This window comes from Podarcis melisellensis, assembly GCF_964234715.1.
Source record: "Podarcis melisellensis genome assembly, chromosome: 10".
Lineage (NCBI taxonomy): Eukaryota > Metazoa > Chordata > Lepidosauria > Squamata > Lacertidae > Podarcis > Podarcis melisellensis.
The window spans coordinates 2,761,004-2,788,123 of record NC_138542.1 but is presented as its reverse complement, the minus strand read 5'-3'; the positions used below and the strand labels follow the sequence as shown (position 1 = coordinate 2,788,123).

Below are 27,120 nucleotides of genomic sequence, written 5' to 3'. Positions count from 1 at the left end.
TTCATAAAACCAAATATTTTAAATTTTATCTTCTGAAAATGTTAGGAAATACTAAATAATAATATTCATATTTATATATAATATAACCACAAGTACTTGGCAATCAATTTTTATTTCTGTGCAATTTTACACACATTTTACTTACCAAGAAAAACTGAATTATATTAATTTAATCAAAATATCTTTTGAATTCCCAAGTCATGTTACGACTTTTTAGCACCCCTCATTTTTTGAATTGGAAAGTTGAAAAATTCAGCATGCCCTATGACTTGGTGTGATTTGAAAATGTTGTGTAACCAGTGCCCCCCTCAACCCAATCCAAATAAAGTGTGTGGAACTGAATACGACCTCAAGTTAGCCATTATATACTTCTCCTGTTGGTTTCAGTGGGACTGAAGTGGAGCTGAACGCTTTTCCTGGGTTGGGGCCAGACTCATTTTGGGGGAGTGTCTGTCCGTTGGTTTGTTTGATAACTGCTGGTGTTCCTTGACTGCTCACTTGGTGCCTTCCAGCCCCCCTCAGTTTCTAGCATGCCTAGTAGTGGCAGGAGATGAACGGTCTCATTGCTCTTCCTGACATGCTGTTTCTTGTCCAGCGCTCTTGGAGAGGATCAGGCCACAAAGGGAACCATGGAACTGGGCCTGTGCTGTCTTCCAAACCACTTGCCCTGGGTCTGGCCCTCGTGACCAGCTGGCGCTCATGTCCCAGGAATAAGCCTCGTGACCCTGGGCAGCAAACTCCCAAGAACAGCTTGGATTGGGTGTGAAGCCACATGGAAGAAAGATTAAGGAGACATTGGAATGTGCAGCAGGCTGCTCAGGTTTCTGCCGGGAAAATTGGGCCAACTTGGCTAAAGGCTGTCGGTATGTTTTCACCCGCCAAACATGCCTGCAAGCCTTTGGCTTCAGGTGTACAATGAGCCACACCTTATTGTCATGGCTACACAGGAAAAAGTGAAATTATAGTCTCTTTTGATCTACTAGAGCAGTGTTTCCCAAGGGGGGGGGCATATCGTCCCCTGGGGGACCCAGGATAGTTCAAGAGGGCAGCAGGTGAAAAATATGTAAATGGGGGGTCACAGCACAAGGCTAGGGGGGCATAGAGGGAAGTGATAAGGGGGGATTTCTTTTTTAAATAAATCCTGAATAGCTGGCTCTCCACTTGGCCAATCCCAAGTGGATAAGGGGGCAGCCCACCAGGGCCTAGTGCTCCTTTTTGCCATGTGCGTTTTCTTGGAGCAGTCCTGGTTTCTTTCCAGCAGGAGGCGGTGGTCGCTGAGACTCCCCTTTTGACCAGTAGAGCCTGCAGTCCAGAACCCCCAGGTCAGGTCAGGGCAGTGATGGGGTGGCAAAAGGTAGGGCTGGGCGAGCCGGAGCTGCTTGTTGCTGCCGCCAGTGCTGGGACTGGGGGCAGCCTGGGCCTGACTCTGCAGGGTGCAATCCACCCCAGCGCCTAGTGGATCAGGGCCTTTGGATATTGTCTGCAGCATCAGCCCGGCTCTGCAAGGCATGGGGTGAAATCCACTCCAGCACCTAGCCAAGTGGGGTCGTCCGGTTAGGGGACAGGCTTCTTTTGGGGAGGACAGAACCTCAGTTTTGTGCTGCCCAGGAGGACTCTCCTGTGTGAGTGCCTGAGGGACCTGCTCTTGCCACTTACCATCTAGCCTGGGGCGGGGCCTGAAGCCTCAAAAGGACTGCTCCTGCCACTTACTATCTGGCCCAGGGTGGGGGCTCACAAGGACGGTTGTTGCCACTGATGCTGCTACTGCCCAGGAGGACCCGGAGGGGTGCAGAGTTCTTTTTAACATGTTTTACAATTTCCCTTTCCCTTTAGATTTTTTATATATGGGGGTGGGATGGATGTTTGGGTGGGCTTGGGAATTTGTTAGATTTTGATGAATTTGTAATTTTTGCAGTTTTTATTTGTATTGTTTTATCGTTTTCTGGGTTGTTTTTGTTTTTTGTTTTTATTGTTTTAAGGTTTTATTGTTTTAGGTTGCGAAAGAATAACATTAATTGCCATCAATGGAGGCTACTATGAGGCTTGGGGTTACTATCATGGAGGGGCGAGGGAGGTATAGCGGTGGGGGCAGATGTTATAGGCGAGGGGATCGAGATATGAATATGCTCGTACCCCTTCCAATCTGCGCCTCATCCCGAGGGACGAGGGTAGGCTCTGGACCTGGTGTCTTCCATGGCGACACTAGGGCTCTCCCAGTTTGTTTCGGGCCCCACACATCAAGCAGGCCACACGCTGGATTTGATCTTTGGCGTAGGTATAGATGTGATCATGTCTCCTTCGATGAAGGTGCCATGGTCTGATCACTATGCTCTGAAAGCCAGGATTCACTTTCCACCCCCACCCTGCTTAGGTGGCGAGCCGATTTGGGCAGAGGCTGATGGACCCTGATAGATTCCGCCAAGGCTTGCAGAACCTTGCTCCCCCTGGCGACTCATTGACTGAGCTTGTTGAGGGCTGGAATACCCCGCTCCTGGCAGCCATCGATGAGATCGCACCTAAGCGCCCTCTGCGACCCCGCAGAAACCGGGCTCCCTGGTTTACCGAGGAGCTCCGGAAAATGAAGCGGGACCTCAGACGGCTAGAGCGAGTATGGCAGGGTGCCCGCGACGGAGCCTCAAGAACATCTTATAGGGCTTTTATGAAAACCTACGAGATGGCGGTGAAGGTTGCTAAGAAGTCTTACTTCTCGGCCTCCATTGCATCCGCTAGCTCTCGCCCAGCACAATTATTTAGTATAATCAGGTCTTTAACGTCCCTTGAGGGACAGCCAAATTTAAGCAACAATTTGACACACAGCTGTGAGGCATTTGAAGCTTTTTTGCGGAGAAGGTCTTGTTGCTCCGCCATGACCTCCCTGCCAATTTGGATACAATAAAGGAACTGGAGGTCCCTCGACTGTCCTCGGGTCCAGTATTGGACCACTTTGACCGGATATCCCCAGCTGATGTGGACAGACTCCTCCGAGCTGGAAAGCCCACCACCTGTCCACTCGACCCGTGCCCGTCTTGGCTGATTAGAGTGTGTCCAGACAAGGTGCGGGCCCTCCTGGGGGATATCATCAATTTGTCCCTTGGCATGGGGACATTCCCAGAGGAACTGAAGGAGGCAGTGGTGTGCCCGCTCTTAAAGAAAACATCATTAGATCCTTTAGATCTATCCAATTACCGCCCGGTTTCGAATCTTCCATTCCTGGGTAAGGTGATTGAGAGAGCGGTTGCTGAACAGCTTGGTGGGTTTCTGGATGAAACATCGGCTCTGGATCCATTCCAGTCCGGCTTCCGTGCTGGTCATGGGACCGAGACGGCTCTGGTCGCCCTAACAGATGATCTTCGTAGACAGCTGGATCGAGGCGGGTTGGGGCTGCTGATTCTTCTAGATCTGTCAGCAGCTTTTGACATGGTCGATCATGAACTTCTGGACCACCGTCTTGCCGACGTGGGGATCCAGGGCACAGTCCTTCAATGGCTGCGCTCGTTTCTCTCTGGTCGGGGACAGAGGGTGGTGCTTGGGGGGGAATTGTCATCCCGCCACTCCTTGGTGTGTGGAGTGCCCCAGGGTGCGATACTCTCCCCAATGTTTTTCAACATCTTTATGTGCCCCCTCGCCCAGCTTGTCCGGAGTTTTGGGCTGGGTTGCCATCAGTATGCCGATGACACCCAACTCTGTCTGTTGATGGATGGCCATCCTGACTCGGCCCCAGACACACTGACACACTGACCAGATGTTTGGAAGCTGTGGCTGGATGGTTACGTGGGAGCCGGTTGAAGCTAAATCCTTTGAAGACAGAGGTCCTGTGGCTGGGATGGGACGATATGGGATTGGGGAGGCAACTCCCATCTCTTGCGGGGGCGCAATTAGTGCCAGCACCGTCCGTTAAGAGTTTGGGTGTAATCTTCGACACCTCCCTCTCCATGGAGGCGCAGATTGCAGCTATAACAAAGGCGGCATTTTTCCATCTCTGCCAAGCTAAGCAGTTGGCTCCTTACCTCTCTCGCCCTGACCTAGCCACTGTGATCCACGCGACGGTCACCTCCAGACTGGATTATTGTAACTCGCTCTACGTGGGGCTGCCCTTGAGACTGACCCAGAAACTCCAGCGGGTGCAGAATGCCGCGGCGAGACTCCTTACAGGGTCCTCGCTGCGAGATCACATTCACCCAGTGCTATACCAGCTGCACTGGCTCCCGGTGGAGTACAAGATCAGGTTTAAGGTGCTGGTTTTAACCTTTAAAGCCCTATATGCCCTAGGACCCTCATACCCAGGGGACTGCCTCTCCTGGTATGTCCCACAGAGGAACTTACGGTCTTCAAACAAAAACATCTTGAAGGTCCCAGGCCACAGGGAGGTTAGGCTGGCCTCAACCAGAGCCAAGGCTTTTTCGGCTGTGGCTCCGATCTGGTGGAACACTCTGTCACAAGAGACCAGGGCCCTGCGGGACTTGACATCTTTCTGCAGGGCCTGCAAGACAGAGCTGTTCCACCAGGCCTTTGGCACAGCCTGACTCCCTCCCTCAGCAATCTTCGCGGATCTCTGGCCCAATGGTTGCCAGTGGCTTGATTTGAATTAATTTTATAATGAATGATTTTTTTTTTATAATAATATTTATTAAAGATTTTCTTAATACAATAGCAAAAACATACAAAATAACATATAATTTTTCAATATCCACATTTCCTTCACTTCTTCGGACTTCCTCACAACTCTCGTTCCTGCGTTCCAAATTTTCAAGCTTTACCCAGCAATTTATTACCTTATTTCAATTCTTATATTATAATTTTCCAATATTATATCCCTAATTTTAGATAATTTAGACCCCAACCTTAAAAGCTTAATTTTAACATAATATTTATCCAAAATTTTTGCTAATCTTACATCTTTCTTAACATTCATACAATTTACAATGTTTTTGTAAATAGTCCTTGAATTTCTTCCAATCCTCCTCCACAACCTCTTCTCCCAGGTCTCGGATTCTGCCAGTCATTTCTGCCAGTTCCATATAGTCTATCAGTTGCATCTGCCATTCTTCCAGTGTGGGCAAATCTTGGGTTTTCCAGTGTTTGGCGACAAGTATCCTTGCTGCTGTTGTTGCATACATAAAAAATGTTCGGTCTTTCTTTAACACCCTCTGGCCGACAATGCCTAAAAGAAAGGCCTCTGGTTTCTTAGAGAAGGTATACTTAAATACCTTTTTCAGCTCATTATATATCATTTCCCAGAAAGCCTTAACTCTAGGGCAGGTCCACCAGAGGTGAAAGAACGTTCCTTCAGTTTCTTTACATTTCCAACATTTATTATCTGACAAATGGTATATTTTTGCGAGCTTGACTGGGGTCATGTACCACCTATATATCATTTTCATAATATTTTCTTTCAAGGCATTACATGCCGTGAATCTCAGGCCGGTGGTCCATAACCTTTCCCAGTCAGCAAACATTATATTATACCCTATGTCCTGTGCCCATTTTATCATAGCCGATTTGACCGTTTCATCTTGTGTGTTCCATTTTAGCAGCAAGTTATACATTCTTGAGAGTATCTTAGTCCTGGGTTCTAACAGTTCCGTTTCTAACTTTGATTTTTCCACCTGGAATCCTATCTTTTTATCCAACTTAAAAACTTCTTTAATCTGAGCATAATGTAACCAATCTCGCACTTTATCTTTTAGTTCCTCCAAACTCTGCAACCTCCAGTTATCTCCATCTTTTTCTATTATTTCCCAATATTTCGGCCATTTGGCCTCCATATTGAGTCTTTTCGGGGCCTTGGCTTCCATTGGTGATAACCACCTTGGGGTCTTATTTTCCAGTAAGTCTTTATATTTTATCCAGACATTGAACACTGCTTTCCTGACAATATGGTTCTTGAAAGCCTTATGAATCTTAGCCTTGTCATACCACAAATATGCATGCCATCCAAAAGCATTGTTAAATCCTTCCAAGTCTAAAACATCAGTGTTTTCAAGAAGCAGCCAGTCTTTCAACCAGCAGAAAGCTGCTGATTCATAGTACAACTTTAAGTCTGGCAGGGCAAAGCCCCCTCTTTCTTTAGCATCAGTTAGTATCTTAAACTTAATTCTGGGCTTTTTGCCCTGCCAGACAAATTTAGAGATATCTCTCTGCCACCTCCCAAAACATTCCATTTTATCCACAATCTGTAAAGTCTGAAACAAAAACAGCATTTTTGGCAATACATTCATCTTTATAGCAGCAATACGTCCTGACAAGGAAAGTTTCAATCTTGACCAAACTTCTAAATCCCTTTTAATTTCAGACCAGCATTTTTCATAGTTAACCTTAAATAAACTCATATTCTTCGCTGTTATGTTTACCCCTAGGTATCTTACTTTTTTAACCACGTTTAGCTCTGTCTCTTTCTGAAACCTTTCTGATTCTAAAGGTGTCAATTTTTTTTCCAAAACCTTGGTTTTCTGCTTGTTAAGTTTAAATCCCGCCACCCGACCAAACTCATAAATCAATTGCAATACCCTTTTTGTACTAGACTCTGGCTCCTGTAGGGTCAATACTAGGTCATCTGCAAATGCTTTAAGTTTATACTGTTTCGCTCCGACCTGAATTCCTTCCACCAACCGGTCTCCTCTAATCATATTCAAGAGCACTTCCAGGACTGAAATAAATAGCAAAGGGGAAATAGGGCAACCTTGTCGTGTTCCTTATAATGAATGATTTTAGAGTGTTGTTTGTGCTGTACTTTTGTACTGTTTTATTGTTGTTAGCCGCCCTGAGCCCGGCTTCGGCTGGGGAGGGCGGGATATAAATAAAATTTATTATTATTATTATTATTATTATTATTATTATTATTATTATTATTGATTTGTATTGATTTATACTTATTGGAGGAGCAGCTGCTCACCTTGGCCACACTCATTGGGGTGGCCACAGGAAGGAAACAAGGTTGGAAGGGGGCCATGATCAGAAAAAGGGTTGGGAAACACTGTCCTAGAGGTCTGAATTCATACTGGGAGTATTTGTAATGGGTTGGATCCAACGTCGCCGTCTTCCGCTGGTGCAATGGAGCGTCCCCTCCCTATCTTCTCTTTGTGTGCCCCTCCCCAATCTGCTCCAGAGGTCAGGGAAATGCTCAGAAAAGATTTGGGAGGGGTCACGGGGAGAGGAGAGGGAGGTGACTTCATTTGATGTAGGGGAGTCTGGCAAGGACAAGATGGGGTGGCCTGGAGAGGGTCCTTTCAGCCCTGCGCCTGAGGCCCCCACTCCTGAATTAAAGATTCTCCGGTGACTGTAGAGCTGGAAAAGCTCTCCTGGGAATGTTTGTGAGCTCTGCCAGTTTGGGGCCGGAGTGGGTGAATGGTGCCTGGCTGAGTATCAGCCAGTTCTTTCTATTTAGGAAGAGAGGTCTGGATTAGCTGTGAGTGTGACACATTCCTTCAGATGATGCCAGGGTGGAGGGCAGACAACAGTGGACTCTCACAACTTCTGGAGAATGGAATTAATAGCCCTATAATTCAAGAGGCAAAGGTTTGGGCTTCGGTGAGACAAAGACGGACGCTAAGCTGGCGATGCATGAATTATCTTGGAAAAGAGGGGAGCCAACTTGGCAAGCTTGACCTGATGGGATGCAGAAACCTTATATCGTCGTCCTGGTCTGTGGGCCAAGGAATGATGAAAAGGCAGAGCCTGGTGACTGCAGAGCAGAGTTGTCTGACCAATGCAAAGCTTTAGGCTGAATGGGCTGTAGATGAATCTGAATGCAGCAGCTTGCAGTTTGGGCAGCCAAATGCACATTTCCTTGACTGTATTTGACTGGCTGTTCTCTTCCACCCAAACACGCTCTTGCCTCATAATGTTGACTAATAACTAAATGACACCCCCTCACCAAAATATGGCTTTATCTGTCTCTCCAGTTATCTCCCCCCTTAAATATTTTCCCGTTCCTTGAAAATGCAGTGAACAGATGGCATCATCTTCTTGCTGACTGCCAGCAATCTCCATGTTGGATTTGCCCCAGCCTGGCTCCAGCCTTCTCTTTTCTCGTTCCGATGCCTTCAGAGACATTTTCCTGGACATATCTTGAGATAATTTCTCATTTCATCTGACCTATATTCAGTCCTTGATAGAGACAAGGCGAGAGGGGAGTTTCTGCTCCTAGGTCATTTTCTTCCCCTTTGCTCCTGGTATAGCAGAAGGAGAAATGCTGCTGTCTTTTAATGGCTCCATGGTGAGAGGCAGATGTGCTTCAGAATGATTTACAAGCTGAGAATCATGGCAAGAGAGAGGAAACCACGGACCACGAAGTGCTTCTGCCATTAACTCATGAGACAGCTCATCCCAGGTGTCTCTCCCACTTCTTCGCCTCAGGCATGGCTTGCAGGTCGCTTGAAACCGCAGTTGCCTTTTCAGAAAGATGCTGCGTAGCAAGGGATTCCCCACAAACTGCTTCCAGGCTGTTGCTATTTCCAAGTGGGGTTTTTTGGCCAAAGATTTTTTGTTTTTCCCAAAGTTTTTAAAGGAAATTCACCAAAAACTACATTTCCAACATGGGTTGCCATTTGTTTGGATTTCCCCAGACATTTCAGCAATTTCCGCCTAGACACTGTTTCCGACAGCCGGATCCCAGCCATGTCCAGGAAATTCCGGGCATATGGCAACCCTAGGTGGGATTCAATCACAGACTGGCAAATTCAAGTTGTGCAATTATAGTGCATTGGGAGGTCTTGCACAACAAATCTGCTTCTCAAAAAGATCAGATTTTTGTGATAAAGAAAGGAACCGGAAAATGCAATGGAAATTTTGAGGTAGCACTTGCTTTTATGCAATGTCATCTAACTTCCCCTCAAACAAATCAGATCAAATGCTCAGTTAAATAGCTGATGTTGTCTAGTCTCCCTGCAAAAAAAATCAGGACAAATGTGCAATAAACATTCCAGAAGCACCTAGAGTCTCTTGGGCAAAACGTTACTTGGATGTTGTGGGAAGCAACCATAAACAAGCTGAAAGGATTTTATTCTTGTAACATAAAAACTGTCTGTTAGAGTTATCAATCTAATAATAATAATAATAATAATAATAATAATAATAATGTTTTATTTATATGCTCCAACCACTCTGAATGATCTCCAGCAAAATATAAAAACACCATAAAACATGAAACGTTATAAACCTCCCCATACAGTGCTGCCTTCAGTTGTCTTCTAAAAGTCGTATAGTTATTAATCTCCTTGATATCTGGTGGGAGAGCGTTCCACAGGGCGGGTGCCACTACCGAGAAGGCCCTCTGCCTGCTTCCCTGTAACCTCAATTCTCACAGGGAGGGGACCACTGCTTCATATGCACTGAATTAGGATAAAATATGCACTGTAGGATAAAAACCAAACTTGCAGCTGTCTTTGCTTCTTTATATACTATGCATTCCTGCCACATAGGTATGTTTATTGCAGCTACAATATGAAGACTCAGAAATGTAGAATTTAATAAGTACTTCAAAGTACAGTACTTGTGGGTTATGGGATATTATCTCAATAACAACAACCAACTGCTGGCTTTCCCTGCATCTTTATGTGTTGTGTGTGGAATTTAAAGTTTTGGTATTAAGTATATTATCCTTTGAGCAAGATGTCTCTTAGACAATCTATATTTTAATCCATTATCTATTACATTAAAGGTAAAGGGACCCCTGACCATTAGGTCCAGTCATGGCCGACTCTGGGGTTGCGGCGCTCATCTCACTTTATTGGCCGAGGGAGCCGGCGTACAGCTTCCGGGTCATGTGGCCAGCATGACGTAAGCCGCTTCTGGCGAACCAGAGCAGTGCACAGAAACGCTGTTTACCTTCCCACTGGAGCGGTACCTATTTATCTACTTGCACTTTGACGTGCTTTTGAACTGCTAGGTTGGCAGGAGCAGGGACCAAGCAACGGGAGCTCACCCCGTTGCAGGGATTCGAACCGCCGACCTTCTGATGGGCAAGTCCTAGGCTCTGTGATTTAACCCACAGCGCCACCCACGTCCCTCATCTATTACATTACCTTTCTATAAAACAGAAGATATAGTAGATGTTCTCACAAGAGTGGTTGGCATTCCCTACTTCTCTGTCATGGCAGCAGAATAATCCCACTTGCCCCATTTCAGTTTTTTAAAGAAATCACACATGTAAACAGTTGGAATGCAAGCTGCCATACATGGGCCGGCCCTAAAGTATTTTTTGCTTCCATAAATCATGAATATAAATTATTATTTTTTGTCAATAAAGCTGCCTTTCTAACTAGGACATGCAAATGCTATTTATAAAGAATCCCATCTCCTCTGTAAGTACTGTGGGAAGAGATCTGACATAGCTGGCAATAATAAGTGCTTTGGAGCCAAACACAGCTAAATATTGAAAAATAATTGGTTTCCTGGATTTTTTCAGTCTTTAAAAAATGGTTTGGGCTGCAGTTTTCAGACTATACTGACAAATAATCTCAAGAACAGACTCTGAAAGGCAAAATAACTGATATAGGTTAACATTACTCTGAAAGTCAGTTATACAGTATATATCTAATATATAAATACAATATAATAATCATGCTGGAATGCTACCACTTAATTAAATATACATTATAATTACTGTAAGTATAAAATCTAAATAACAATGTAATGAATGAATAATGAATAATGAATTGCAAAATAAAGTTGGACAGAATTCTTCAATGCTCTCGGTGCACCTCTTATGCAAAACTCAGTCATCTTGATGATTTGATAAAACAGCAACTTGGTAATTATGTCTCTTATCCTTATTTCTTGCTTGCTGGGTTCTTTCCTTCAAAAAGCGCACAATCATTCCCAAACATCAGAGTTTGGGGTCACCTTAAAGATTAAGGAATTCATTAGGGCAAAAGGTTTCTTGGAGTAGGGTCCACTTCATCAGAGGTATGAAGTCTTAATTTAAATGATAGACAGATAGACATGGTGGTGCTGGGGTTCTAAACACACGCCATCTGAATCGGGGCCTGCTTTGGCAATTCAGGTTGACCTGATCTGAGGATCCAGATCTCAATCAAGGGTGGGTGGGTGAAACCCACATCTTCAGAAATCCCATTGGGAATGGGAAACCCAAATGGCATTCATGGAATTTAGGGGAATGTTAGTCCCTACAAACCTGCTTCCCCAAAATATTGAACTTTTTGTTACAGGAAACTGTACTCTAAAATGTGGGATATCACTTGCTTTGATGCAACGCCATCTAACCTGCCAGCAAACAAATGAGAATGACTGCTCATTAAATAGCAGTCTAATCTCCCTGCAAACAAATCAGGATGAATGCTTAATAAACAGATCAGCAGGAAGAGCCCTAAGTCCAGCATGCTAAATTAATGGACTGGCTGGATGCAGAGGAGTGGTGGAAGGGCACCAACTGGGGAATCCCCAGGGACTGTTGGTGGAAAGACTATGAGTGGTCACAGGGAGAAGACTGGGAAGAGGAGGAGTTGGAAGCAGAAGAGGTCACTAGGTTTAGAGAGCAGGAAGAAGCTGTGGCAGAGAGCAGTTCAGATTCCAAGGCTGAAGCAGAAGCTGGAGAGGACTGGGGCCAAGAGGCAGCCATGAGGTAGGCTGCTGACGAAGCCAGTGCGGTTCCCCCTCCCATTGTGACCAGCTCCCCACCCCCCACCCTGGTTTCCCAGAACCGGCAGAGGTGTGAAGAGGGTGGAAGATCAGGGTGGAAGAGGGTAAAGATCAGGCGAAGAAGTCTCAGATTGCTTGGGAAGGACCTGGGAGAGGAGGAAATTTAGCTAGCTGTGTGAAAGTGTGGACCTTTAGTCTCCACAGCTGCCTCATAGGGGCAAGTTCTACCAGGAAGAAATGCTGCGCTCACTAGGCCTGAGCTGTTCTTTTTTTTTGCAAAAAGCATTAACTTCACTGTCACCTTGTGAGTGATTGCTGACCTGTGCCCAACCTTGAGACACTGCTGTGTAGTTCTTTGTAGTATCCCGGATGCTGAACAAGCCCTCTCCCTGCAGCGTATGGAGGGAGGAACTTCAGGAACTGGGGTAAAGAAAAGGGACCACTTTCCCCTGCCACTCTCTGGAAATCTACCCCTTGCATAGCAGTTTGGTTGTCAGATTTAGGGCTGACAAAAGAGCTGAAACTGCCTTCCTCCCTCTGCAAACCTTGAACAGTGCTGCAAAGCTCCAGGTCCAGGCTTGATGGAACCCTGGACAGGAATTTTGCACTATTTTGCTGCAAGTGGTCAGTTTTCCTTTCTAGTATAAGCTGTGTTTGAAGCCGGGTGGGATGCCACCCACTTCCCTTCTCCCGTTTCTTTTAAAACCATCCTGGGATGCTGCCAGAGAGGTTTAGCAAAATGCCACTTGCACTCTTTGTAAAGCTGGGAGAGGCAGGGACCTGCTAAGGCAGCTCTTTCTCTAGCTGCTGAAGTGAGAAGCCCCAAGCTCTGCTGGAGGAAGAGAACGATGCCCATTAAGTACCTGCCTGCTGATGCCGCCTCTCCCAGTCTGGCTTGGGGAATGCTAGAAGACAGACCAAGGTCCTGTCTGGGAATTTTTTTAAAGAAAAGAAAAGCATGCCATGCCTAATATTAGGCCACATTCTTTTAATGGCAGTGATTGGTGATGATACTTGACAGTTATTATTTCAGAGGGTGAATGTACTAGTTTGTGTTTGCTAGCAAGCTTTACTTACATTGTTTACTGTTGAACGGACCACAGACAAGTTGATCTTGCCAAATTTGAAAGGGAACTAATTTAAAATGGATAAAATAAAAATAAGAGGTCCAATGAGGATGGGGCTGTGTGGGTGCATACCTGAACTATCACCATTGCTAAAAGAGAAAGACTCCATCAGTGAACCCTGACCGGCTGTGCAGATACACAGTCTTGAAGGATCCTACCATTGCCTGCCCATTGTTCTGGGAGCTGATTGGCAAAGTACCGTACATATATATCTTATTGAGAGTAAATGGATGTGTGTGTCTTATTTTAATGCATAAACAAAACTGTGTCCTGAGTATTGAAAGTTTGGGGAACGAAGGCTGTTTGGACTAGTCCTGTCTGCTGGATGGCAGTCCCCAGAGTGATGTAACTGAAATGGGGCAAGTGGGATTATTCTGCTGCCATGACAGAGAAGTAGGGAATGCCAACCACTCTTGTGAGAACAGCTACTATATCTTCTGTTTTATAGAAAGGTAATGTAATAGATGAGGGATGCGGGTGGCGCTGTGGGTTAAACCACAGAGCCTAGGACTTGCCGATCAGAAGGTCGGCGGTTCAAATCCCCGCGACAGGGTGAGCTCCCGTTGATCGGTCCCTGCTCCTGCCAACCTAGCAGTTCAAAAGCACGTCAAAGTGCAAGTAGATAAATAGGTACCACTCCGGCAGGAAGGTAAACAGCGTTTCTGTGCGCTGCTCTGGTTCTTAGTCATGCTGGCCACATGACCTGGAAGCTGTATGCCAGCTCCCTCGGCCAATAAAGTGAGATGAGCGCCACAACCCCAGAGTCGGCCACGACTGGACCTAATGGTCAGGGGACCCTTTACCTTTACGTATGTGCCCAGGGGACATCTGATTCTTGCTTCCTCATTCTCACACCCCCTTTTAAAGAGGTTCTCCTGGTTCTTCCAAGGGAATGGGATTGAGATTTGTTTGGTAGTAGTGAATTCTTTTCAGTATTCAGTGCTGGTTTTGGCTTTGATTGGGTGCCAAGTATTTGCTAAAGCCGAAGGAAAATTGGACTAGAGGGGATGGAAAAAAGAATCTGAGGTTCTCAAGCAAGGGAAGTTTACAAGAATAGCTTAGCTTCTAAAAAGGAATAAATCTTCTGAACTTTCCAAACCAGAATCACTTTGTTTCTTAGGTCAATTACATTTCTTCTTGTGTGACCCATGGTCCAATTTCTGAATATAGTTTTGTTTAGGGGGAAGTGGGACAGATTGATGCAGAAAAATTCAGTCTCATATTTTATGTACCAAAATGAGTCAAATAATAATAAAAAATGCTTTATGCATGGCATTATCAATATTATAATAGCAATCAAAAGAACCATTAAAGTTAGAAAATAATGAGAATATAATGACTTGAGTAAAAAATGAGTTTTGTATCATTCTGCCCCACCTACGGGGCACTTTGATACAGAGGATGGGGCACTTTGATACAAAGCGTAAATTGTATGAGAATGATACACTGGTCAACAACAAATTTGTTGTCTGCGTTTTTTCAGTTGATTTAGGACGAATCTGATACGCTAAATCCAAAAATCACATTGGTTTTGCTCAATCAGGTCACGTTTTTGAGCTATAGCCACATGTCTTTTTAAACGTTTTTGTTCACATGTACGCTTGTGTGGAGCATTTTAGAAGAAGTTGGTGGGGGTAAAATGCCATGTCGAATAATTGTTTTGATTGGAAATGATTATTTTAATGACAAGAAGTATTCAGGTCCGATAGTTCTGGGTGATTATGTCGAAAAGGGATCAGTTTGAAGTCATAAAACCTCGAAATCTTCCATAAATTGGTGCAGCTGGGATCAACAGAAAGAACCGGAGCAGCCTTAAGTATCCTGATCTTCAATCAGCACGTCGTCCTGTAGCTTGTTGTTAGCCGCCCTGAGCCTGGCTTCGGCTGGGGAGGGCGGGATATAAATATTTTATTATTATTATTATTATTGATGCTCCACATCCATTTTCCCAAAAGGAGTTGAATGATCTAGTTCGCGACCTTAGCTTGTCAAAGGACTCTGACGAGCAGGGGGAGAGATTCCATCAGGACATGAAAGAGATGGAGACCAGGTATCAGGGTCGCTGGGACGCAGTCATGATGGCTGACTACTGTTGGACTCTGAAGAGAGACCTCCCTGCCGCTGAGCATTCCAGGAGTTCCAAGAAATGGAAGTTCAAGCCCTGAAGTTTGAAAAATGGTGAAGCAATATGCAATTTATGTGTACTTACTTTTATCAATGCCCACCATTCAGTTTACAGTAAACCTGACCTGATGGAGAGAAACGGATGCCATTTCCTGATTCAGCAGTGCAAAAATACCCTAAATCAGTTGTAGAAATCTAGACAACATTCAAAAAGTAAAAAATTGTTGCCCAGTGTATTATTTACCAAAAAAATGAAAAAAACCAATTTTTATTGTAAGAGATCATAGTCAGCCTTACAATTTGTTACTTAAAATCTAAATTACATATCAACACTAACAGTGTTTCACACATATAATAGACTTTATGGCAGGTTTTCTGAACAAAACATCAAAACTTACATTAATCTCTCCTCAACCACCTATCCATTAAAAAAAAGCTTTGGAAAAACTTAAAAAGCATAAGAACTCAGGTAGTCAAAAATTAGAAATTTTAAAAAATGCTTATAAAAAAATAAGATAATCACTTAACATTTAGCTTCCCTTGCACATTATATCCACCGAAGTCAATAGAAAAAGTATAAAGAGATGATGTTTGAGATGTGCCCTTTGAAAAATGGTTTTGGCAACTGCAACAACATCCTTGAAATCAATGCTTGCCTTCTCTTCTACAATGGGGAAGACAAACATACAAGATCCTGTTTTTTTTTGTGAGATATGACACTTGGTCATATTATATTTAGAAATGACTTTGGCCATGTAGCAAACTAAAGTTTTTCAAATTTAATGAGTAAGAAATCTCCAACATTTATATTTTCAGGATTGGGAACATCAAAATTTATATCCTCAACTTCTGAATCAGATGCAACTTCAAAATCTTTGTTGTTATCATCACTCAATTCCACATATTCATTCCGTCTGGTATTGGAGTCAGATTGTGAATGACCACATCTTTTCTTCTTAGTTTTTTTAGTTACTGTTAAGCCCTATAAAACTTGTATAATGGTAAAGGGACCCCTGACCATTAGGTCCAGTCGTGGCCGACTCTGGGGTTGCGGCACTCATCTCACTTTATTGGCCAGGGAGCTGGCATACAGCTTCTGGGTCATGTGGCCAGCATGACTAAGCCGCTTCTGGCGAACCAGAGCAGCGCACGGAAACGCCATTTACCTTCCCGCCGGAGCGGTACCTATTTATCTACTTGCGCCACCCACCTCAGCGCCACCCACAAAACTTGTATATTGGGGCACTATTGGGGCACTTTTATACGTATCAATGTGCCCTGTGTCTTAGTTTATCAAAGTGCCGCAATTGACATTTTCAAAAAAACTAACAATTATTAATAAAATTGCTGAACTTATTTAAAAATCACGTATAATCCTGATTACTGAGTGGGATAACTTACCTTTGGTATTTTTAAACCTTAAGTAAATGAAGCAAAACAGCGTTGGAACACTTTTACATTTCTTGTATTTTTTTTGTTGGTCACGCTAAAAACACACCTACTCTCGTCAAAGGCCAACTGGTAACTGGCGGGCGCCGTGGTCGCAGCTGTTGTACTCACACATGTATAGACACGTTTTAGTGATGTTGCGACATGAATAACGTTTCTCAATATTGAAATATTGTTGGTGTATCAATGTGCCCCTTGCATTAATGTGCCTGCCTCCCCCTAGTCTTTTCACCTGTTTGATGGTTAGCTCAATGTTATTTTGGCAATCAGTCAAGGAAGTCAGGCTTTCTCCAGTTAAACTTTAAAGTAAAGGTAAAGCTACCCCTGCCCGTACGGGCCAGTCTTGACAGACTCTGGGGTTGTGCGCCCATCTCACTTAAGAGGCCAGGGGCCAGCGCTGTCCGAAGACACTTCCGGGTCACGTGGCCAGCGTGACATCGCTGCTCTGGCGAGCCAGAGCCGCACACGGAAACGCCGTTTACCTTCCCGCTGGTAAGCGGTCCCTATTTATCTACTTGCACCTGGAGGTGCTTTCGAACTGCTAGGTTGGCAGGCGCTGGGACCGAGCAGCGGGAGCGCACCCCGCCGCAGGGATTCGAACCGCCGACCTTTCGATCGGCAAGTCCTAGGCGCTGAGGCTTTAACCCACAGCGCCACCTGCGTCCCTCTTTAGGTAATGCCTAAAAATGCTTCATCAGTTTAGCTTATTTGTTTAGCTTTTTTCCATCCATAGTTGTTGAGCTTTATGGGGGGGGAATGGAGTTTGAAAACTGTTTTTTAAGGAAAATTGCCAAAAAGCCCAAGGCTTCCAATATGGGGTGCCATATGCCTGGGTTTTCTGGGACGTTTTAGCTGGTTTCCGGAAATTCCGCCCAGACGCCATTTTCAAAGGAAATTCGGACATAGGGTAGGCCAAGTGTTCAAGATGTTTCACTTGCTTTACATGTGAAGTTTTACACATTTCTGATTCCTGCAGCAGCTGTAAGGCACATCCCCCTGTTCTGGTGTGCTGAGGCTGAGAGAGAGAGGCTTGCCTGGGGTCCACTGGTGGGTTCATGGCAGCGATTAGATCTGAGCTTCCTGGCCGCCCTGAGACCTCTGGGTAGAGGGCGGCATAGCAATTCAATCAATAAATAAGATAAATAAATATTTAAATTGTGATTTAGAATGGCCCCCTAAACACCCATCTAGCTGTCCATCACGAGGCAATTATCCAGCTTTAACTTCAGTTATAGAAATACTCTGTGAAATGCTGAGTTTAAATACCACAACTTGTTAATGTAGAGAGAAAGATAGATGCCTGGGCAAATAGGGTTTTATTGGGAGAGAAATAAATACTGGGGCTCAGCTGGGTTAAAAGTGCCTTGGGTTAGAAAACACTCCGTGCAACTGTTTCATTGGAGGAAAATCCTGTTGGCCTTCAAAGTAGAATTTCTGGCCTCTGGCAAAAGACCAGGATCCTCTCAAGAGATTAGTGTTGAATGACAATCTGGATTACCAAATTATAGTTGGTATTTACTCGTCTGTCTGCAGCTCCCAGTGATGATGTGGGCCCTTATCTGGGATGAGGAAAAACATCTGTGATTTCTAAAATTACATTCCTGGTTAGGACAGGGGCTGGGAGTAACTCAGGCAGTTAAACAAAATATAGAGGAGAGGTAAACACCCTACAAAGTACTGTAAAAATGTTGTTGGCATCTGTCTCAAGAGACAACGGAGTGCACCTCCGGGTCATCACTTTCTGCCCTTCCATGCCCACGACTTCCTCATTGCTTTCATTTCTTTTCCAGCTCTGTTCCTGAATGCAATACCCCCCATACCTTTGATCTCTCAGATTTGCACAAACCCATTAAATTGGGCAAACCAACCATGCAAAAAAATTCTGCACCAGATATATTGGGCAGCAGTCTGAAAAGTGTGTGTGAAGAATGAACAACTGCTTTTGCTTCTTTCCCAGCATGTAGTAAGGGTGCCTTCGGAGCTTAGCCTATATGTGTGTAACATTTGCTTGCATGGTTTTCTGATTTTGGGCAAATATGAGCAATCAAAAGATATGAAACCAGAAAACCACACCATCAAATTTACAATTGCCTGACTGTCTGGTTTTGCCACCCCCCCACCCCGGGTGAGGCTTTTTTGTTTTTGTTTATTAAAAAACAAGGTGTGTGCACAGCTGACTACTAAACTGGCATAATAAATTGACAGATTGAAGGATGAAGTTTTCCCACATACTTGTTGGCATCTGTCTCAAGAGACAATGAGGACACCTTTGGAGGTAAAGTCAGACCACTACATGAGCAGGTCTGAAGTGCCCCCCCCCCCGGGACGCAAGCCTGGACAGCGTGCATGAAGGTCCTGAGCTGCCCAGACAACAAGATCCCCCTCAGAATGTGTAAAATAGATCTTGGGCAGATGTTGAAGCAGGTGGTGAGATGGACCGAACAAAGACACAGCCTGATCGCTCCTGAAAAGAAGCCTGGAGAAGAAGCAATTGGAGGTCGTGGATGGGAAGTTATTATATGAAATAGGTTTATTGGGAGAGAAATTCTGTCTGAAAACAGGCTTGATACCACACACAGATACCTGAAACAACACAATAAGGTCCCAGTCAGGATGACCTGGGCGGGTAAATCCGGGTTGCTGTTTCTGAATTATATATTCAATGTGGCTAGTTGTATTTGGATATTAAAATTACAGATATTATTATTATTATTAAAATGCCTGTTTGTCTTTCTTGTCTTTCCATAAATCTGCAAGTGTTTCACCCCCTGGAATGCCTTTGGGACAGAGAGAGCAGCTGTTGGTGTGCTTCCCTGTCCTCTCCCCCATCTCTCTTTTTCTCCTTCCTCTCCTTCTCCTGTGATATCGTAAAATGGCTGGGCAGGGACTCTCGCTTTTTAAAAAATGTTCAGCATATGTGAAAATGTATAAACTTTATAAATGATAAGTAGTAATAATAGGTAAGTAAATAAAATCTGCAGTCCAGACCTGGTGTCATCTTCAACCTCTTCTTTGGTCCCATCTGAACATTAATTTTAAAGCAGTGCCATGGCACTTTAAACAGCCATGTCTCCCCCTCCCCAAAGAATTCTGGGTGCTGAGAGTTGTTAGGAACCCCACAGAGCTACAATGGCAGAGCAGTTTAACAACCAGTCTCTTTTTGCAGGGAGCTGTCGCTCTGTGAGGGGACTAGGGGTCTCCTAACAACTCACAGTACCCAGAATAAGCTACAGTTTCCAGGATGCCTTGAGGTTGCAGTGCAGATGGAGCCTTCCATCCACCCCCCTTGATAAATAGGCTTTCAAATCATGGTCACCCAAACGCCTTCCCTTTCCAGCGGTGTTTTGCTTAGCTTTGTAGCAGCCAAAGGGGCATAAGCACATGGTGCAGATGAATTGCTTTCTTGCAAATAAGCCTGGCTGGGAAAGCAATCTCCATTGTTGGTCCAGATTTTCTTCTTGCAACACCTGCTTAAATCAGACTGAAACACATTCAAGTCAAAGGCCTTCTACATCTTGGGAGATAAAACTGTTGGCAGGGTCATTTGGAAAAAGAAAGAAAGAGAACAAGTTGTGAAGCAAGAGCATCTCTGTAGGTCTGCTGTACGTTCTCTCTTGATGCCGTTTTGCTGTAATAGAAACCCGTAACAAATCATTGTCTGGCATCATGGGCGCTTGATGAATAACTGGAGATGAACTCCCAGCGGATTAATGCAGCGGCTGCTCTGTGCCAAGGAGCTTTAATCAAAGGAAGGCAGCCAAAATTAAAGGATGTGTGCATTCTCCTAGCCCTATTATTTGCTGTAATTCTTTAAACACTCTACTCCCCACCATGCAAATGTTTAACATTCATGAGGCCACAGGCAGTGGGTTCAGCTGCCACGTCTATGTGGGTTAGATCTTTAAAGGAAAAGGCAGCATTTAGATACCTTGTTTGGCTTTATGTTCATTGTCTGTTAGATGCCTGTTTGAAAACAGGTCCTAGAGAGTCAGCAAAAGGATCGGATTCTTTAGGCACCTCTGAAAATGTGAGTTTGTGTGAATAGCTTTGCTATTGGGAAAGCCTAGGAATGGCATGTAGATTGTGGACTGACCAGCAGTTTCCAACATCACCAATAGTTGGGCATGATGGGAGTTATTGGCATCTGTCTGTCCAGTTGGACAGTGGAGGAGTGTGCCTTTGTGGATGAAGTCAAACTGTGGGAAGGCTATAGTGCCTTCTGTGGGTGTGGAGGCTGATATAAGAGAGGCATGTTTTCTTGCAGCCAGGGCAGTTGAAGAAGTCCGGTTGTGCTGCTGCAGATGCACCAGGGCATGTCTTCTCTCTGCGTTCCTCCCAGTGGCTATTCCTCCTCTGGTCTCTGCTATGGATGCACAATCTGCCTGTCTGTCTCCAGGCACTGGGGTCATTTGCAAGGGGTTCCCACATGGCAAGGTTGATGCTGCCAACCTTCATGTCATGTTTGCAGACTTCTTTGAAATGCAGAGTTGGTCTGCCAAGGGGCCTGATGCCCATTGTGGGAGTCGTGGTCCAGCAATATCTGTCTGACCACGGTCCCTCAACCCCATAAGCACAGCAGAACAGCATATCTTGGAGCCTCAGTACAGAAAAGGCTGGTCTAGGAGCAGAGATCATGGGGTCGGCTTCATCATTGTTGAAGTGCAAGACATATGTGGGCAATGAATCCCTCAGCAAGTCAGAGGTCAAGTTAATCATAGTTTCCTTGCTGTTACTGACAAACAGGGAGACAGGCTGCAGCTGCATCTACTTCCCCCATGTATCTATTTTGTGTTTCCATTTTTCTCATCTAGAACAACAGAAGGTCACAAGGACGTGTGTGGTTTATTGAAACATAAGTCCATATTTCCTAAGGAGCAAGACTATCATTCCACTGTCTGTTTAATTGTTCACCACAAAAACTTTGCAGGCACAAATAGCATTGAAAGCAGGGTTGAGTATCACTGCCCTGATACCACAATGAACGCAGCTAGTCATGAATGCACCATCAAAAGGATGTCTGGAGGGGACCATAACGGGGGCATATTTCTGCAGGGAGGCGGCTGAAATGCACAACAGGATATTTCTTCCATCATCTCCCCAGGGACAGGGAGGGGGGACCAAGGGTGAAGCTCCGGGTACAACTCTCTGCAGTACAGAGTCCAGCCAGGAAGGGGGGAGACTTTGCTGATCTATAAAAGCAACACAGTTCAGCTCCAATCACTTCCAGCTCCAGTTCAGCCCCAGAGGCTGAACGCACAAGCCCAGAACACAGTTTGTATGGACACCAAGCACTGTATTGGTCCATGCTTCCACTGGGGAAGAAGAAAGGGGGGGGGAGTTCAGGAAAGGGGCATCCAGGGGACCCAGGGAAACTTTCCCACGTCCATCCTGGAGAGAGGGGGGGAGGTGATAGACTCGTCCTGGAAGAGAACCACAGAATACCCTGTGCACCTGTTCAGATTAGTATATGCATAGTCTTTTATCTGAGAAAGGAAAGGTGTGCCTAGGAACAGCCCACGCAGCCTAAAAGCCGCCACCTCCTTCCCACATACCCCTCCTGCTTTAGACACTGCTCCTTAGCCTGCTGCGGCAGGATAAATGCAGGGCATCTAGAGCAGCAGTCCTTGGCATGTGGACGCAGGGTGGAAGTTGTGCTTTGTGCAGTGGCGGCTGATTCATTTGGAGGAATGGGGGTAGTGCCCCACCAACCCAAATCTGTCCTCTGTTCACCTCAAGTCCCTGGAGTGGCTTTGCCTCTCTGCCTCCTCAGCCGCAGTGTTGCCTTTGTAGGACTCAACATGGACGAGGATGAGGACGAAACCAGAATTAGTGGGCTCTGCCTCTTGTTGGCTCCGTCTCCACCTACACTTGGCCTCCTGGCCTTCTGCAGCAGCCAGCCCTTGTTTCAGGGAAAGGGGTTTCCGGGAGGGAAAGACCAGAGCTGCTCTTGTTGCTGCGGAATGTTGCCAAGGTGGGAATTGCAGGTGGGGAGAAGAGGGCTCTTATGCCCCAGTGCTGCTTGCAGGCTTCCCATGGAGGTCTGGTTGGTCAGTGTGAGGGTGTTGTGCTAGATGGGTCTTTGGCCTGATACAGCAGACACTTATCATAGAATTGTAGTGTGGAAAGGGACCAGGGGTCATCTAGTCCAACCCCCTGCAATGCAGGAATATCAGCTAAAGCATCCATGACAGACGGCCATCCAACCTCTGCTTAGAAACCTCCAATGATGGAGAGTCCACCCCCTTTCCACTGTCAAACAGCTCTTACATTCTTATACTTTCCTGGAAGAAAGTCCCATAGAAGTCAATGGGGCTGTCTTTTAAGTAGACACACATAGGATTGTTCAGTGAAACACTTAGTATGGTTTCTAATGAAATAGTGTTGTAGAATAAAATTCAGTTAGGTGGAACAGATGGACAAGAGTCAGCTTGAGTGGAGTTTTGTGCCACATTCAACAGGCTTCCTTTAAATTTTCCCACAATCACAGTGAATTCTCCATGCTCGAAGGTCTTTTCATATAGGAAGCATTTGGTGAGAAGGAAGTTGTCGGGATGTTATAGCCGCATTTCCAAATAACATTCTTCATAAAAATAATAAAGTTTCCAGCTATCCGTTGAAATTGCTCCTCTTCAGTTTGGTTTGAATATTCTTCTCTCCAACTCTACAAAGGATTTCCATTGACATCACATTTCCTCCCCAAAGGAAATGAATGACATGTGAAATAAGCTTGAAAAAAATACTAAATATAAAATATGTGCCTGTCTCTCTGCAGCGGGAAGTTGGTCTGCTTTGTATTCCTAGTGACCCGATCTAAGAACAGCAGCCCTTTGGCATGTTTTTCTTCCCAAGAAAATTTTTGACCTGGGTTGTTGTTAAGTTGTGGGTGAACATATCAGTCGACACAGCGATTCTTCAGACAGCTCTTGTTTATTCACAGGCCAGAACAGAACTGAACTGAAGAGTTCAGCCAGCCTGCTTATATAGAGCTCCACTAGAACGCAACAGTAACCATTTTCTGTAACTATCCAATCACTGAACGTCACTTTCAATCCCTTATTTGCATATGTGGACCTGAGTGAAAACTATCTACAGTATCCCCCTGCTGGCCCAGGGTGAGAACTTCAGTACATAACAGTTGTTAATGTCTCTTTGCTCCAGAGTTGGTATAAATGAATTTAAATGGTTGGAACAGGGGTGGTGCAATGCCACCTTTGAGGTCTCTCGAAGGACTTCCATGAAGCTCCTGAACTCCCTCCTCCTCCTCACAGACACTCAGCTCGAGTCATGAGGTGGTGAGAGCAGTTACATTTTTCCCTCCTGAAAAGAACTTGGCACTATGGCAAGAAAACTGAATAAGGACACTCTTTCCAACACCCTCTTTGAGCTCTGTGTGCATTTCAAGGCTCATGTTAATTCTGCTGAACTGGACTTTCATCCAGATCCCTTAGAAAAGTCAAAATGTGTGTTTGCACGGGTGATTTCTTTTTTCCTGTCTCTCTGGGATGTGTGTGTGGAACTGATCTAGGGAAGAGGGCAAGAAGGATTTGCTGCCCCCGGTCCTCGCCCAAAACTCATAATGTGCCCCTGGGTCTAGAAACATTGGCAGCTCTGTGGAAGCAGCCAGAGAAGTGGTTGCTGTTGGCGTCCATGTGTCTTGAGAAACAGTGGAGTGTGCCTCTGGGCGTGAAGTCTAACTGCTGGGTTGGGAGCACTGAAGTGGTCTCTCTGGGGCGCAAGCCTGAGCAGTGTGTCTGGGGGTCCTGGGCTGCCCAAATACCTCCCTCTCAGCCTGGCTGATGTGGCCCAAAGGAAAGCAGAGCAAGGCATTTGGCACCAGCTGGGCTGCAGGAGTTGCCAAAAAGAGGCAGACAAGGCGCCATATAACCACCTTAGGGACTCCACTCTGGATTTGTGTAGGGTTTGCTCCTTAACCTTTTTTCCTCCCAAAGACATCCTGCAAGGCAGTGGAGCTTTAAGATAAGAGTTTTCCTCCTCCTAGATGGGCTCCCTTCCTAGGTTATAATAATAATAATAATAATAATAATAATAATAATAATAATAATAATAATTTATTATTTGTACTCCGCCCATCTGGCTGGGTCTCCCCAGCCACTCTGGGCGGCTTCCAACAAAGATTAAAAATACATTAAAATGTCACACATTAAAAACTTCCCTGATGTCTTCTAAATGTCAGGTAGTTGTTGTTCTATTTGACATGTGGTGGGAGGGCGTTCCACAGGGCAGGCGCCACTACCAAGAAGGCCCTCTGCCTGGTTCCCTGTAGCTTTGCTTCTTGCACTGAGGGAACCGCCAGAAGGCCCTTGGAGCTGGACCTCGGTGTCCGGGCAGAATGATGGGGGTGGAGACGCTCCTTCAGGTATACTGGGCCAAGGCTGTTTAGGGCTTTAAACACTTTGAATTGTGCTCAGAAACGTACTGGGAGCCAGTGTAGGTCTTTCAAGAGCAGTGTTATATGGTCTCAGCAGCCGCTCCCCGTTACCAATCTAGCTGCCGCATTCTGGATTAGTTGTCGTTTCCGGGTCACCTTCAAAGGTAGCCCCATGCAGAGCGCATTGCAGTAGTCCAAGCGGGAGATAACTAGAGCATGGACCACTCTGGCAAGACAGTGCGCAGGCAGGGAGGGTCTCAGCCTGCGTACCAGATGGAGCTGGTAGACCTGTCCCTCACTTCCCTCTACAACATGTTGGACCTTTGGACCCACCCTTGGTCTTGTCTACTCAATCGGGCGGGGACGGTCTTTTCATGCAGTGAGTCCCTAACTCACTCAGCTCCCCTTACTTGGTTTAGTCAGCCAGTCAAAGCCATTCCTGGGGTGTGGTTGCTTTCACACGCTGACAGCTTCTAGGAGCCACAGGTGAGAGGTGGGTATAGGGTGGGGACCAAAGGTGGACAAACTACCCTAGAAGCAGCATGATGTGTCCCGCACCAGAGGTACCACCCATCCCCGAACACTGCATACTAGAGACGTAAGCACTGCAATACTACTTAATTGTCCCTCGAACTGTAGAACATTTTCTGGTTGCACATCCTGCTTTCTTTCTAGATACAAAGTTGGAGGGCAGATTTGTTATATTATTTGGAACGACCAAAATATAAAGTGCAAAGGAGCTGCACTTCTTCCTCTTTCTACAATTCCTGGGTAAGGAGGCTGGCAAGAAAGACCAACACAAGGCATTCTTCCTACCTTTGCATGATGTGCAAAACCATTCTCACAACACTGAAGAGTTAAGAGCACAAGCTCTGTATAGCCCACGAAGCTGAATAATGATTAACACTGAAGGGATTTGCAGCAACTGCACACTTGAGTTTTCAAGGGAGCCATGTGGAAGCAATTTACCGTACATTGTTGTTTTTATTTTGCTTAAGTATGGAAGAGATCAGTGTGGTGGTGGTGGGGTGGAGCTAGAAATACTTTTATTCAAAGCAGGATGAGAATGTGGATACAAAGACAGGCAGTTTCCTAATTTTCAGATGTATACTAACGAATGTTGCTTCCAGACTGTTGCTAGTTTGTGAGAGGAATTCAGTCATGTGCTGGGAAATGCAGGTTGCGCAATTAAAGTTGCTCCTGAGATCTTTCAGAACCAAACTCACTTTCAAACCCAATAACATTTTTTGTGGTAAGTGAAGAGAGGGGGAAATTCACTAGGAAGTGTGTAATAACAGTTGCTTGATGAGACATGATACAATCTTGCAAACAAATAAAAAGGAGCGTTCACTAATCAATAAACAGTGAATGTTGCATAACCAGCCCACAAACTTTGTGCCAACAAATAAGGCTGGATGCTCAATAAATAGGTCATCTGTAAGCAACTGTAGTGTAACTTGCAGTGCTATCTGATACATATCTGCACAAAATTGAACAATCATGGGGGCCTCTTTGCAACCAGCAACAAGGTCTGGGTAACCACGGTTATCTTCTTCAAGGGGTTGTTCCATGACAAATCACCACACCTTTACAACATCTGTGCTACTGACTTTCAAACTTTAGGAGTGTTGAAATATATGCAATAATAATAATAATCAATCTGAGTCATGTGACTCAAATTGGATCTACTAGCTGATTCTACTCTGCGGAAGCCCTTTAGGAAGTCTCACAAATCTCTCTTTTGTTTCTTCACCACTGGCATCTTCTGTAGCAATTTCATAGTTAATGGCTCAGCTTGTCTTTCTTTCTGTTGCATTTATGAGTCACTCCATAACTGTGGGGTTCTCTGTGAAACATACAGCGTACAAAAGTAAAAAGAATAAAAGGTAAAAGCAGAGCAATTAATCAATCAAATATAAGAATTACAAGTTCAGACTAGTTCCGTGAGATTATTGAAGTAGTTTTCATTACTTTTAAGTAAGTCTGTAACAAATAAAATGACAGATATTTAAGAGGACACTACCCCTCATTTTACTGTGAAAACATACCACAGTTCGTTCCTTTCCCACTGCTGTTTCTGATTGTTTCTGAAATTAGTAAAAAGTGTATTTCAGATTTTTAAAACATTAATGATTGAATCATTTTTCAAACCCACTCTTCCTTATTGGTAACAGTCTTTAGAAGCTTCACATTTTTTAAAAAAACTGAATTACTGTACTTTAAATTTTGAAGGCAGGTACAGTTTACTCCACTGAAGTTCTAGTGTTGTCCAACCATTTTGTTAATTCACTGTTTTCTTCTTTCTCTCCCAACCCCCTTTCCTTGTTACCCTTGGGTGGATGCAACGTAGCAGGAAAAGCAAGACGGAAAGCAAGTGGAATCGCAAATGGATTCAGATTTGACGGCATCTGACAATGGGCTCTTAATAGGTAA

General features: G+C 44.9%; 1 protein-coding gene across 1 annotated transcript in view; it reads left to right on the top strand.

Moving 5' to 3' along the window:
• The window catches only part of FAM107B (family with sequence similarity 107 member B), a 101,751-nt gene that overhangs the window by 6,452 nt on the left and 68,179 nt on the right, over nucleotides 1-27,120 (top strand). Inside the window, exon 2 of the mRNA XM_081927896.1 lies at nucleotides 27,038-27,116. Coding sequence (XP_081784022.1) covers nucleotides 27,074-27,116 — 43 coding nt within the window. The 5' untranslated portion in view covers nucleotides 27,038-27,073. The remainder of the gene's footprint in view (nucleotides 1-27,037; nucleotides 27,117-27,120) is intronic.